Here is a 15,346-nt window from a genome sequence, read left to right as displayed (position 1 = left end):
CTCTGCTGTCTTCAGCCTCTGTGCTTTTGGGATTTCAGGTAAACAACCCTTCACCTGGCACACAGGTTGTGTCAAAGCAAGCTTAAACCCAAGCTGTGAGCACCTGTTAAGAAACATTCACCTTTAACCATAAATTAAAAGCCAGGAGAAGGATTTGCTTTCCATCTGTAAGCAAGGCTGCAAGGCCAGAGTTACATTATTGCTGATGTTTAGGGGGAAAAGAATAAATAGCCAAATCTTTTGTACTGTTCCATACAGAGGAATAATACTTTTTCCTAGAGGAAATAAAACCCCACAAACTCTTACTGTGTTGTCTAACAGAATATTGTCAAACAGACTCTAACAAAGCCTATGAAAGGTTTCACTGCTCCCTGCCCTTTACAGCAAAGACAGTAAAATCAAACTGATTCTGCAGAAAGGAAAAAAAATTAGAAAATAGCTCAGCACTGAAAAATTTGAAGTGCAACAACATCCACAGCAGAGTGCCAAACTGATTTTATACGCTGTGTCCAACTCGGAATGATAGAAAATTTAAGCCTTAGTTAAGGAAAAGTAGATCTAGCTCAATAAAAAAATAAAAGCAAGTACAAGCATGTGAGATAATTCTGTAGTCCTTACTGGAAATTCAAAATGTTCAGACCAAGTAACAACATGGTATTTTCTTTTTCCCTTTAAACCAAGGAGGTTTGAAAATATATCTACTGCCAAAATGAAGCATTTTTGGGAAGTGGTGTACAAAATGAGGCAGAAGTGTCAAAACAAATGATGACTAAAACTAATTTAACACCAAGTCTAGCTTAGGAAAACAAGTCATATATTAAACTGGAAATGTGTTTTGTTTCTGAAGATGAGACATTCTTCCATCAAGACCCTCATGTTGCTTAAACAAAATGTACCACAGTATCAACGTGCCTGTCCTTTTACCCAACAGTGAATTCTGACCAAGAGATTGACACAGATGTTCCAAGGTTGAACGCCTCCATCAAATTTTTATAATTGCACTGAAGTTTGGATGGATCTGATGTTATGCTAAATTATGCTGTGTGTCAACTTTTTATAAATATGAAAGCTACAGTGTGCTTTAAAGCACTTTTTTTAGGTTGTCAGCTTTAGATCACTAGTGACTTTGTGTGTAGGATGGATGAGGCTAATTTAAATCCACTAGACATTAAGTCTATGCAATGTTCTGCTGCTATGGGACAAGTTTTGTATCCTTCAGAGTTACCATTAAGGTGCTTCAAAGCAAAACTCACCCTGTACCCATCTTGTTGTTCAGCTAATCCTGAAAGTTAATTTTAAACATCGTCCTCCTAAAGCAATTTTAAAACCCCAGCAGCAGAACTATATGTAATTTCACTGTGATTAACCTTCACTGCCCTTCTGATAGCAAGGGAAAATAAAGACTGCACTTGGGCTAGCAAGTCACAGCAGATACAAAACTACTCTCCCATCAAAAGTTACCTTTCTTGCACCAGTAGGAAATTAGATACAAGCATGATACAAGCATGTGGAGCAGCTAATGCTACAGCTGCACTGAGTGAAGAGCAGAGAAATTCAGAGCAAGGGTCAAGAACTTCCAGCTATGACTCTGTACAGTAGAAGCTGTAACACATACATGTATTTTCATGTGGAAGCCTGGGGACAAACACTTATCTGATTATCCTAAGGGATGGTTGGGCAAACTGCCTTTTCTTGTTCCACAGCTAGACAAGCTGGGTGCCATGATGAGCTGCAACAGCTGTGCAATAGCTAAAAGTGAAAGGCATACTGTAAATGTACTGTAAAACCTTTTATAGTGAGACTTACCTAAAAGAAAAAAAATCCCTAGTGAAGCATCCAGATATAGAACTGGTGTTTAATTACTCCCAGCCCCTGTCCTATGCAAGGAAGCTTTTATTTATCCTGTTGGTTCCCACTGCTCCATCTAAACCACATATTTCTGTGGTTAGTTACAGCAGCATGCCCAGCATTTCAGCAGAGTTAGATGATTAGCAGACACTCAATCCAAGCCTGAACACTGCTCAGCTTATAAGGACGTTACTCAAACAGAAGCCAGTGCTTGCTGAATTCACACCTCCCAAGAGTGTCCAGCCTCTACAGGAGCCTGCAAACACAACTTCTATGAAGAAACAGCTCCATTTCTGTTACCTCTTCCAGGCCAAAACAATTCTATTTCAAGACAGGAGATGAAATAAAGAGAGTTCACCCTCCCTCCACCTCTAGGACATGTGAGTTACACACGATTCCACAGAGGAGTTTTTATTTGTTTCATTTACATCAATATGAATCTCATTCAGTCAAATAGGAATAAAAAAGTTAGTCATCCCTGGAATTTCAGAGTTTACAGTTCAACAGAATGTATATATATAAACTGTTACTGTAGACTTAACACAGGTGAAATCTGCAAGCAGAGGTACAAACACAAGGCTTCTGTTCTTGTCCTGTTAATGCCATATGACATTTACTCTATGCTGCACTCAGTTACTACAATGCTTTATTTGTATCACTTTCCTCCCCCCCCCCTCCCCCCAATAAATTCACTGGCATAGGTTTAGTTTCTTAAATACAGCTTACCTGAGTAAGTCTTTAAGATTCCTCAACAGCTGGGACTTGAAAGGGAAAATAACTCCACCAGGACAAAGAGCAGTGGCTGCTTCATCTATCCAAGACTTCTCCCCCTTTTTATTGCATCATATTCCAGCTCTGCTTACCAGCTTCTACACAGAGTCTGACAGCACATGTGGTATTGTACATGCTTTATTAAAATGGTACTCATATTTACAATATCTGCAGAAACAATCCCTCCCAAGTCTTGCATTCAGACAGACACACACACAGACACACGCGCGCAACGCCCCTTCACTCTACGGGGGTGTGAAGGCTATGCTCCCAAAAGTTAGGCAGCTTCTGGAAGAGGAGGAAGGGAGACTTTTTCTTTTTGTGTGTTTGTAATTCCTTAAAAAGAAGCATGGGAGTATGCATTTGGCCATCACAATGCTAATTTAAGTATATGTAGTATTAACATATGGCAGTAACACTGAGTGCTCCTCTTTTACATTCTATACACAGAATGACATCAAGGTTTTCCAGTCAACAGAACATTCCAATTCAGTCTCACTGCTGCTTGTAGTGACTATGAAATCGCAATTTGGGGGCTGTCCCTTAAAACAATTCAAGTCTATGGAAGCGAAATAAGGCACAATTAATATTTGATTTGATTTAGAGGATGGGAAAAAGGGGGAGAGGCAGGTTTCAGATAATAGTTGTTGTAGAAGAAACTTTTTTTTACCCAATCCTTTTGAGAAAAGGATGAATTTTATCCCCATCCTAATCTACGTGGACTTCTCTTAGAGAACTGAAGGATTCTGCCGGGCTACCGACGCCCACACACAAAACAAAACTGGAAATTCACATTTTTAACACCGGCTTCAGTAGTCTCACCTACTGATGCTGATGTGGATGAGTACATCTTTCTTTTGATGCTGAAGGAGAAGACACACACGAAACAAGATTCAAACCTTCCTCTGAGCTTGAAGACTCACATCTTTTAGAGAGCTTGTAAGGTACACTAGTTGAAGGCTTCAGCTTACTGATAAAAAGGAATAGCATTTTTGCCTTTACATCCCTGGCCCCTCTTCACTAACGAAGCCTAACCAGACATTACAAATAAACTGCAACAAAAAATTTGGCAGCACAAAGAATGTCTAGTATTCAAATCTTCATTTGTGAGTATATTATTTTCCTTGTACAAAACCTGTTGAATGTTTTTTCGCAGCAGATGAACTGTACCCAAAGATGCAGGACATTCTGTGATGGGGAATAAGAGGTTGCAGTTCCGAAGGCCCCTGACTTTGGTTGTTTACAAAGTTCATTCCTGTTTAGTGTGATCCTTGGTATCTTCCTCATCTGTGTATTCTGATGGTTCTTCCCCTGGTTTTAGGAGTCTACCTACGTAGTCATATTTTTCTGAAAGAGATTTATGATTCCATTACAATGAAATACAGCTGCATTTGCTTGCTAGCCCATATTACTGCAAATTCACTTTTTCTCCTACACACTACAGTTTTAAATCTCAATCGTTGAAACTGATGATAATTTAGCAGCAAACTCAGCCTCCTAAAGCAATCTTTCTACCACTACTTTTTCTAACTGTGAGTACTTTGTTTCCATTCTCCTCCAGCTGATCAGGCAAAAGTTATCACCCGAGGGTTAAAACCCAATGCTTTTCAATCCTTCAGCCTGTTTTGATTTCAATTAGTGTGAAAAATGATTCCCCCTCCCTCCAGAGGCATAATTCCTTATTTGTCAGAAATTATTTCAAGACAAACTCATTCAACCCTTTATGTTAAAACAACTCTTAGTCCTAATGATAATTCCATGGCATCCAAAGCCAACAACCTCAAGCAGGAGTTCCACCACCTATGCAGATGAGATTTGGGAGTGAAATTCTGTGCCAAATACATAACAGAATAGTTTTACTGTATAAAAATGAAAGGTTAAAAAAGGTATAGTGACATATAGTGAAAGCCTCTGTGGAAGAAAGGCCTGAGATCCCTGGTCTGGTCTTCACAGTAAAGTGACACTGCACACACATTAGAGGGGACCTTGCTGCAGTCTACACCTCCCTTATGAGGGGACAAGGAGGGGCAGACACTTTGCTGTGGTGACCGCCAGGTTGTGTGAGGGGAGGGTTAGGTTGGGTATTACAGAAAGGTTCTTCACCCAGAGGGTGGCTGGGCACTGGCACAGGCTCTCCAGGGTCACAGCACCAGCCTGACAGAGTTCAAGAAGTGTTTGGGCAATGCTCTCAGGCACAGGGTGGGATTTTTGGGGATGGTTCTGTGCAGAGCTAAGAGTTGAAATTGATGATCCTTGGGGGTTCCTTCCAACTCAGCATATTCTGTGATAATATTACTGTCAACACCTCTTTAAAAGCTTCCCCAAGCCCAAATCAGTCATTTTTATTAAAAGCATTTCCTTAAGCTGGTAATTTCAGAATTTACCTTTAAATTGCATTTCCCACTCTCTTACACTTTCCATCTGTACAGCATTTAAGTCCGATAGGTCATCATATTCATCTCTGAGTGCATCTTTATCTAGACAGAAAGTTGCTAGTCCCCTGGAGGCATCTCTGCCAGCAAATATTCCATATGGACCCTCTGAAAACAAAAAGACAAAATTGATACCTTCATGTCTTTGCTTATGGTGACCAAAGCTCAGTTCTTTACGTAGTGTGCCAAAGCCATACATTAAATTTCTGCAGTGATGGGAACAGCAGCAGTTTCAATGCCATGGCTGTTTGACATTCAACAGCACTGCAATTCAATCTTTAATATCACTAGGAGATCAAGTCTGCTGAGAGAAGCAGAACTAGGAAAATAGCTTTGAAGGGATATCTGGAAAAATCCCTGTCAGTTGATGCAAGCCAGTTGATGCAAATTCCAAAGGGACCAGAGGCTGGAATTCAAAAGAAATACACTTCTATTAAGCAACACATTGAATATTTACAAGTCAGATATGAACAAAAGCAAACTGCATAGACTCTTAATTAGAAATCCATTATTATAAATAAACAGAACTTAAGGGCTAAGTAATGATTTCAGTGCACTTACAGAATCACAAGAACTTTCTACATCTTTTGGGACATTTCTTATTTCTGAGGAAATCACCTCACTTATTTTGGCCAGCAGATCCCCTATATCCTTAGCCTGTAATGCTCTTGAAACCAGCACAAATTGTCACATTAGGAATATAAAGCAACTGTTTCCTCTGTGCTTTTTGACCAATGCAAAGCAGCACAAATATCCCAATAAAATTTGGAGCAATGACTGTGAAATGAGAGAAATGGATGGTTTATAAACCAACAATTTGCAGGGTAAGATGGGTAACTGGCTTTCCCAAATTTTAATTAACTGAAAGAACTTTAAACGTATTGTTATCTTAGATTTTCTTGACCTACACCCAAATATCTTAAATTCAGATCAATTAAAAAACTGTAGCCAATACAAAAAAAACCCAAAAAACAAAACAACACACTTTATAATTTTCTGCACTAACTGCAGCAGCCTAGGACCACAGAGATACCCAACAGAGTGCTCCCTAGGTGGTGGTGAACAGGCCAGAACCCTTCTCTAGCTTACCTCTCAACAGTGGCCATCAGCCCGAAGAAAAGGCAGCACCCTTGGGCAAGAATGAACACAAGCAAGTGGCAACACACTGTCCTTCACCCCCTCAACTGCCTGCTGGAGCAGCTCAGACCTCTTCTGCACCAGGATGAGCCATGGGGAATCATTCCAAAAGGCTGGCTCTGCCCAGGCTGCTCACTGCAGCTACCACACCTATCTACTCCTGCTGGGCATTGACTCCAGGGCTGGGACACAGGCTGAATGCAGCAGGGACAACTCCTGAAGCAGGGAACCTGAGCACCATATGGATCAGAAGAATGATGTCCTCACCAGAACTGGTGTTGTCTCTCCACCCCAGAGTGTTTGGCATTTTAAGCTGCTTACAGTCAAACCTGAGAACAAAAGGTTGTCCTGTGTGCCAAAGACAATTCCCTCCTTTCTCTGGAAATAAACCAACTGATTTCAAAGCACAATTTCACAAGAAGTAGGTATTAGAGAATGAACTATCAGCTGGAAGCCTGCACTGTACCAGTCTGACCATAATGATGAACAGCATCTCTGTGCTCATCCTTTCAGGGATTTAGCTCCACGAACAGCACTCATGAGAACTGCCTCAGGAACTAGGGACTACAGGTACAGTACTTCAGGGAAACAAAGCCAAGAGGAGGGCTACCTTTCTATATGCATCCTGCATTAGGTATTTATTTGAAAAGCAGGATTTGGAGACTGAAATCAATCCTATACCAATGCACTCTGCATGCTTGGTCACTTCCACAGGACAGGCTAAGAGGTAGCAATGACCATCATCTGCAAAACAACACAGAGTTTCTTCAAACAAAAAGTTCTGCTTCAAGCAAAACTCAGTGATTTCTCATTCAAGTGATCTCGTTTACAATGTTCTGAAGGAAGAACATGGGAGCTATAAACAGCTCTTACAAACACCACAATTAGTAAATCCTTAAAAGCAATTAGAAATTGTTATGCAGTGACCCCACTAAGAGTATTCTGTCCCCATTTTTCCCTTTCTCTGAAGTGTTTTCAAGCAAATATGCCCATAAATCCTACTATTTGCACAAGGTGCTTTCCAAACTCTGGCTAACCAGATGCTGCTGCCCTTCCATTCTACCCTGCATTTAGTGGTTTATGGAGTTTCACAGCACCTGCTGAGATGACACCTCTTGGTCCACCAGCTTGATTCCAATTATTTATATTAAAAAGAGAATTATATTTATCTGTATCAAGCACTGAATATTCTTAAATCTCAATAACACACATAATTGAAAGCATGAAAACTTTTAGAATATATCAGCTTGCATTAAGATTAGTGGATGCAAAATTTCTGCAATATCTTGTAATCTCAGATGCTCTTACACCAGTATCTTTTTTCTTTCCTAAAACTGAATTTGAACTTTAAGATTCCAGAATGTTTATTCCAGAAGTATTCAGAAGTCACAGAGGACTCATCAAGCCACGTCCAAGCACTCAGTGGAATGCTAACTTGTAAAGACCAACCTTTGGACTCGGCAGACAGCATTTTAAATTCCAGCTCTGCAAATGTAACTTAGAAATGTGTTCTATTCTTTAATCCTATACTAAAAGGTAAATATTGAATTGTGATTATTAGTAAATGGTGCAAGCTTGGCTTCACCTTGGTTCCTAAAGCAGAAGTTCAGCGATCTCAGTATGAGCAAGATCTACTTCAAGATTTAAAGCTTCCATTTAGGTGCTTCTACACAGAGTTTAACTACAGTATTTTAAATTAATACAAAACATACAGCTCTGGGGTTCTGCTCTAAGCCCTAGCCTATTACTCACTTTTATATAAAAAACTGGTGCAACAGTCTGAAAAAGCTATTTTGCATATCAGATTTCACTGCACTTGGGGAAGTGTCCAGGAAGGTGCCAGCACATAAAATCCCAGGGAGAAAATATCTTTCAGGAACATGATTGAGGTGGAGACATCAGTGCAATCCTAGACACCCTCCCACAGAGTTCTTTCATGGCCTGATGCAATTTACTCTGCAGGCCCTACCCACAGTCCTTCTTTCCTTTCCTTTTGTCTGCCCACCTATTTAGCCTGGCTCCTGCTGTAAATAATTGATTGCAGCATGACATGACAGACACGCTGAAGAGAGGGCAGGAACAGTGGCTTGTAGCACAGGTATGTAAACCAAAGCAAGTTTCTGAGACCATATCACATCATTTCAGTCTTTTGTTTGTTTGTTTGTTTTTCTGTACCCCCAAATTAGCCATTTCACAGTCAAATATGTCTTTAAAAAATTCTCTTCCTGCTACTATTTGGGATAGTACAACAACAAGAGTCAGGGAAGTGTCAAAACCAATTAAAACATTTCTGCTACATGTTACTTGGGTATATGGAGGTACAAGTCTTCCATAAAGGAAAGCTGCTCCTTGAAAAATGCTTTTATTCCCATCACAGCTTTCACATTTCAAGACCTCTGTTCCAGAGCCATTGTTTATTTTAGCTCTGAGACCAGTTATCAAGCCCACGTATTTGCCTGCCTATCTCCACATCTATACCTCCACGTTCACACTCTGCATTTCCCCTGTATAAAGTCCTCATCTACCTTACAACTCCACCTTGTATAAAGTACACCCTTCTCTAAGCTACAACACATGCAAAACCTTGCTACCCACCACCTGCAGAGCTTCACTTCCTTTCAGAATCCAGTTAAGAATTTAGCAGCCTTGATGAATTTGACATCCTGTTCAGCCTGACATTTGTCCTTATTCACAATAAACTTTGAGAATTGCTAAAGTCAAAGTCTCTTCAGATCATAAAAATAATTCAAGATTTCTGCATCTCCTAGCACTGGTTTGGTTCTCTAATGAAGATTTCATTTCTTGTTGCAGACAAGGAAAAAAAATCTATTCAACCTAAAGCAATATATTAAAAATTTTTAACCACAAAGTTTTTATTTGGAAGTACTGCTTCTAGTCACTTCCTCCAGAACAGGGTAAACTGGATCTTAGAACAGCACCTATTTCAATTTTCAGCCAGTTTGGCCAATAGCTCCCCCAGGAAAACCTATGCTGGATCCAGAGTATATCCCTGGTTGCCAAAAGGCTCCCTGACCATTTCAGTTTGGTAGCAGCTTTGTGGAACATCCCAGACTATTGCTCCAACACCAGTAACGTTGTACACTGAACTTTGGATGGCTCCAAGGGGAATACACCACAGATAGCCACATGTGGACTTTATACAGGGAATACACCACAGATAGCCACATGTGGACTTTATAGCTAATGAAGTGAGAGGTGAGCTAAGAATTGTGTTCCTTTTCACAAGGCCCATGTGATCTCTCTAAAGAAGTCACACAGGTTAACAACAAAGTTCAGTGTTAAACCAGCAGCTTTGGTTTCTTCAACTAGTCAAAAAGCACTTCAAAGCAATCACCAAATGTGCATCTGTGGGCTCCATACAGCTACTGGAAATAAACCCCAGTTTTGTCTGAAGTTTAAATACTCACAGACAACACTTGTTAATCTGCAGACAAAAGTAAGGACTAATCTCCCCTTTAATGTGAGTAAGGGCAAAGGGAGACGGGCTACAAAATGATTAACAACTACATTATTCTATCATTTTGCTTACTTTCTCCACTCCAAACTGAAGTGAAACATTGACTGGCTGTTTCAAATTTTGTATCTGAATCCTGACACGTGTTTGCTCAGTGTTGCATCTTTCATGAGAGAATGAAAAAGCTGAAAGCCAGACTAAGCCATTTGGAGATGTAGCTTGAAAGCAGAAGGTTTCTAATAACATTTATCACTGGGAATTCAAGGTGACATAATTTTAACTTTACTGCTCCAGATTTACATGAAAGGGAAGATGTGGGTCAATTTTAAGTTACAAATTGCATGGAAGTATGTGTCCTTAGGAGACAAATCCACATGCTAAAGGGGAGCTCTACAGATGTGAAGCCTACATGCTAAGGTGGGAACTGCCCAGAAACAGGGGTCTAAACCTGACTCCTCAGGCACAAGGCCAGAGAGTCTCACTCTCTCTTTTGCTTACTTACTCTTTAACTCTGTGAAAAAAAAAAGTGCAAGAATCAATGACCCAATTTCTACTAAAGGGGCAGACAACAAGCACTGGTAAGAGAGCCCACAGGCCAGCAGTCAGGAGCTCTTGAGAAGGACCTAGATTTCACATCTTTGTTTAGTGAGAAATGTTCTGACCACCAGTTTATTTCCTAATAAGACAAGCAAAGCAAGCCAGGCTTTTTCATTCAATGAGGCTGATGCAGCTGTGTACTGGACTTAACATCTACATGTAACAATTCATATTAACTAACTAACAATTCACATGATGTCACCATCACATTTCATATTATCTTGCTCTGAGCACACCTGCTTCATCAGGCCCCTCAAATGTCAAGTGACTCAATGATCTCAGAGGTTTTTTCCAGCCTAATCAATTCTGGACTGGAACATAATTGGTTTAAATAGGAACTAGGAATTTGTACAGACCTCTTATGAAACACACAGTTGTTCAAGTTTTAAGGGATATACTGAGGTTGTGAAAAAGGTAAAAAGAAATTTAAAAAACAAGAAAGAGAGAGCTGACAGACACACAGAGCAGAAGCAGAGGAGGAGACAGTGCTGATCTTCCTGCACAGAACCACTTTACTGCTCTCCATGAGCATGGCCTGGAGGCTCAGAACAACCTCTACCCTGGTAGCAAAGGCACTACTCCCTTTAACCAGAAGTATGGAAACAATCTCTCACCAATATGTGTGCATACACCTTTTAGTTTTACTGCTTCTGGCTGGAACTCCACTTCTCTGTCCAGAAAGGCTATTTCTCTGAAAAACTGAATCCCAGGGCAAGAGACACTTCCACTGTATAGACAACCAAAGAGGTAACAAACATCAGAACCACTGAGAAAACATTTCACACTCTACAGAAAATATTTCTTTCCCCCAGTCTTATCCTCTCTACTTTTCTGTAACCCCTCAGCCTGTTGTGTTCTTAAGATAAGGCCACCCTTAACAGTATTCTCCAAATACAAAATATGCAGAGTCCCTCCTGCAACATTTCACTCTAACCATACCCTTGGAAAGGATGTATGGAAAAGCACCATTGCCATGTGGTCAGCAGAAACACAGTGAAATTTATGGCACTGAATTCCAAAGAAAGTCTAACAGCATCAGATTATTTTTATACAAATTATCAGAAAAAATGATGGCTGTTTATTACAATGAAATAAAGGCAGTTTTCCCTTCCTGGAAAATGAACTATGATGGAATATTTTTTGTGGAAGGAACACCTACTATCTAATCTATTCTTCCTGGAAAATCAGAGATCGTCATGACATGGTGCGAGACAAGCGGGATGAGAGATGAGTTGACAGTGACAACATACTGCAGTGAAAGAAAGTCAGGAAATTGATTTTTTTAAGATCATGAAACATTAAGAAATAGAAGTGACGTGAACAGTTGCATATAATCTTGCTTTGTCATGCTCGAAGATGTATATTTTTCATAAATACACAAAGTAGTCACTAAGCTAAGCAAAACCTGTTTATGGCAATACCTTGGCATGCAAATTTAATTGCTAAATATCATAATTTGCTTACATAAAGTACACTGACTCTCACAATGCTCTTCTACTGACAAATATACAACCAGAAACGTTGATGCAAACAAACACACAAAGTTCAATGTTACAATAAATGAAAAGTAAAAAACTGTCTCTCATTGTAAGATATAAAACCAACACAGCACACACAGAAGGTATTAATGACTAGACCCTAAGTCAGGAAATGTGACTACAGATGGCAAATCATCCCAACAGAGGTTCTCTAACAGTCTGTTATGTGATATTTTTAATAGTGCACCACTAACTGTTTGCTTTCTCTCTTTTGGAGTTTGTGGATGATAAAGGGAAAGGCAATTAATTAGATTTAATAATCAGTCAAAGCATTCTAGGTCACTTACTCATCTGGACACAAGCAGAGGTGGAATAATACACCTAAGTGAAGTCTTGAAACAAATGTTCTATTTGCAGGACAGAGCAGCATTTTGGAAAAGAACTTGGGAAGTAAAGTTTTAAATTCAGAGTTCAATGTGAGCAAAGTGGTTTTTGGAGGCACAGACTGTTATATGTGCAGTGTAGCCTTTCTTTACTCTTAGCTAAAATACATGAAGAGATGCCAGAGACTAACAGGATACCAATGAGATAAACTGCAGAAGCCTTAAAGAAGACAGCATGACAAAAACAAAACAAAAAAAAATTGGGAAACATTTGGATTAGATGTTTAAGAAAATGAAATTTTCAGTCATGGCTGTTTGAAAGGAGGGCTTCAACACTCTATCATTATTTAAAAATACCTTTACCGTATGTATGTAAAGGGCTCTTCAAGGAAATGGACCAAAGTATAACAGGATTCACTGGATGGAAACTTAAAACCAGGAGAACTCTGAATCAAATCAGAAGTTTGGTGGAAACTTTAATGGAATCTCAATTTTCGGACAAAAATCTGGACTAGATGACAATTTTGTGCATTTTAAAATTTCTGCTATAAGTAGGAAAAAAAAGGAACACCTTGGCATCCAAACTACACTGAAGAAGGAAAACCAGACCTTACTGATAAGACAGGAGAAGCCCCCTGAGGCAGCCACGTTATTCAGCATTAACCCCGGCCTGCAGACTTGCTGAAGACTGACAGTGAGCCCTCAACCACTGCTTTCCACTGCCCTCAAAGCTGAAGCAGTCTCTCTTCACATCAGTACCTCAGCTAAATCTACTAAAGGCTCACAGTCAGAGCCTGAAATATCAGCAGAGCCAAAGTCCTCAGCTTTTTCTTCTGTTAAAATCTGGCCATGCTTTGTTGGTATGCTTTGCACTTCCCTTGCCACACTCCAGCTATGAGACATAAAATTTCCATGAGAACTGCTGTGAACATCTGGCTACTCTGGCTGAAGCCTTTCTGAAAAGATCTCAACCAGCTGTAGGAGACTTTTCCACTTCAACTCTTCCAGGGTTTTAAGGCCTGCAAACTATTTACTAGTGTTCTTCTTTTCAGCCACAAAACAGTTGCAATAAAAAATTCCCTGATATGTATCCAAAGAGGGAAACCACATCAGCACAATTCAGAAATCATCATGTTTGGCAGAGAACACACAGCTGATGATGCACTGCTTGAGCTTTACATGCAACATCCCAAGTTACAGATCTGACAGACGAAAACCATGTCACCCCTGTTAGAAAAAGGTAATCTTTCACTACAGGGACAAAAAAAAAAAGTAAAAAAAAGCCTTTGTCCCTCTTGATGAAAAGCTAGAAGCACTGCTTTTAAGGAAAACCAGCTTCTGGTAATCTGCTACCAGTTATCAAAAAGCAGATTGATGTCCTAGAACATTAAGTTTTAGCTTCCTCACAAAAAGAGGTCTCTAAAGGTTGACAGTGTGAACACTGATGGTATCTGGAGCGAGAGCCTAACATTTAACTGAAGTTTGATACACAAAAGGGAGAAAATCAATGTTTAGATCAGGGTTCAGTATTATTTCACAGAGCACTCTGGCAGCTTACTGGTGTTTTAAGTTTCATGCAGCATGTGTATTACCTGCATTTTATGTCAGCACACAGGTCTCAGTTTAAAAACCCCTAAATAAGAGAGACAAAAGAACTAACCTGATTAAGTGGCATGAAAGCTGCAGCTCACCAGGCTGCATTTTCTCAGCTTTACTGGTTAATAAACAACATAAAGCATGGCAAGGTACTTCAGATTCCACTGTGAACTTTTACAGTATCCAGCCAAAAAAGCATCTCAATTCAATTACAGCAGGTTCACTTTCTACAACTGGCATCACAAACTTTGAGCATAAAGAAGTTAGAAAATTCTAGCCCAGTTCAACCACAGAACTGCTTGTCCCTTCCCCGCCAAGCACCAAAGGCTTGTAACATGCCAGCTTTGTATTTTTCTTTTTGGAACCTCAATTATTAAATAATAATAAATGATTACTTAACTTGAACTATTTCCTGGGGGAGTGGGAAATATCCCCTCTCCCCCCCACCACTCTCACAAGGAAGATTGCCACAGTTATTATGAAAACTCCTGCATAGTTTGATTAGAGCAAGTTTTCCAAACCACCATTGTTTAAAGAAGAAAATTATCAGCAGTCATAAGCCTCATTTCCTTTGGCATCAGTCGTGAACACAGTGCTCACCAGTAAGTTTACCCACCTCATTATTAAGAATGCTGCTTATCACGAGAAAGTGTGCTGCAGTTTCACAGTGTACAAGGTGAATACAAAACCAGAACATTTCTCTGAAGCCTGCTTTTCTGAACCTTCGAAATACACATTTCCTCTGCGAAGAGGAGTGCTGGCTGGCTGGCTGTTTACGAGATTGGCTTGATTTCTGCACTCTTCCCAACAGCAGCACCATACTAGTCCCAGAGCTCTCCTTGCCTATCTTTATCCCGACTAAAAGTCACACTCAATATGGCATTTACACCTAAATAAATAACCAGCCGGTTGGCTTCCTCTCCTGAGCCGTAAGCGCTAGAACGAAGAAAGCACTGCTCAGCTGCACTTGGGAAACCTACTAGAAGAGACAGAAGGGGAAAAAAAAAATTGAATTAACCACGGCACATCCAAATCAAGGCATCTGGGAAAATGACGGCTGCTTGAGGAGAACCCAGACCCGCTGAGCATCACCAGTGTAACAGCGCCGATGGGTCCCCGGCCGGGACTCCCCCCATCCCCCCGCCGTCTCACCGGGCCCGTAGAACTTGCTGCCTTTGGTCACGTCGAAGACTTTGCCGTTAACAGCCAGGAGGATGCGAGGATTGCGAGCGCCGTCGAACTCGCGCAGCTGCTCCAGGGAGAAATCCCGGCGCTTCATGCGCGGCAGCGCGACGGCCTCGCCCTGCCGGGCCGCGCCCCCCGGCCCGTTCCGCGCTCCCCAGCGCAGGTACAGCCGGTAGGCCGCCAGCAGCGCCAGGGCCAGCAGCCCCACGCTCAGCAGCATCTCGCCGCCCGCCAGGGCCGCGCCGCCCGCGCGGCCCTCCTCAGTCCTGAGCCGCCCCTGCCCATCGTCCGCCATCGCTGCCCGGACAGCGCGCGCCCGCCCGGGACACGCCCGGCCGCGGCCACGCCCCCGCCCGCCGCCCCTCCCGCTTCCCATTGGCCGCCGGCCCGAGCCGGCCCCGCCCCCGCCCGGCTCGCGCCCCGCCGGCGAATCGGGACGCGGGC

General features: G+C 41.3%; 1 protein-coding gene across 1 annotated transcript; it reads right to left on the bottom strand.

The window, feature by feature from the left end:
- Nucleotides 1-2,549: 2,549 nt before the first annotated feature.
- On the bottom strand, nt 2,550-15,228 carry PGRMC2 (progesterone receptor membrane component 2). The gene is made up of 3 exons (XM_084204709.1): nt 14,870-15,228; nt 5,004-5,159; nt 2,550-3,966 (listed from the first exon to the last, which is right to left on the bottom strand). Exons 1-3 carry the CDS (start codon nt 15,195-15,197, stop codon nt 3,869-3,871), a joined length of 582 nt encoding a protein of 193 aa, XP_084060835.1. The 5' UTR covers nt 15,198-15,228; the 3' UTR covers nt 2,550-3,868.
- Between the last annotated feature and the right edge of the window lie 118 nt (nt 15,229-15,346).

The sequence above is a fragment of the Fringilla coelebs genome, assembly GCF_963513975.1.
Source record: "Fringilla coelebs genome assembly, chromosome: 4".
Lineage (NCBI taxonomy): Eukaryota > Metazoa > Chordata > Aves > Passeriformes > Fringillidae > Fringilla > Fringilla coelebs.
This window is presented reverse-complemented; position numbering and strand designations above follow the sequence as displayed.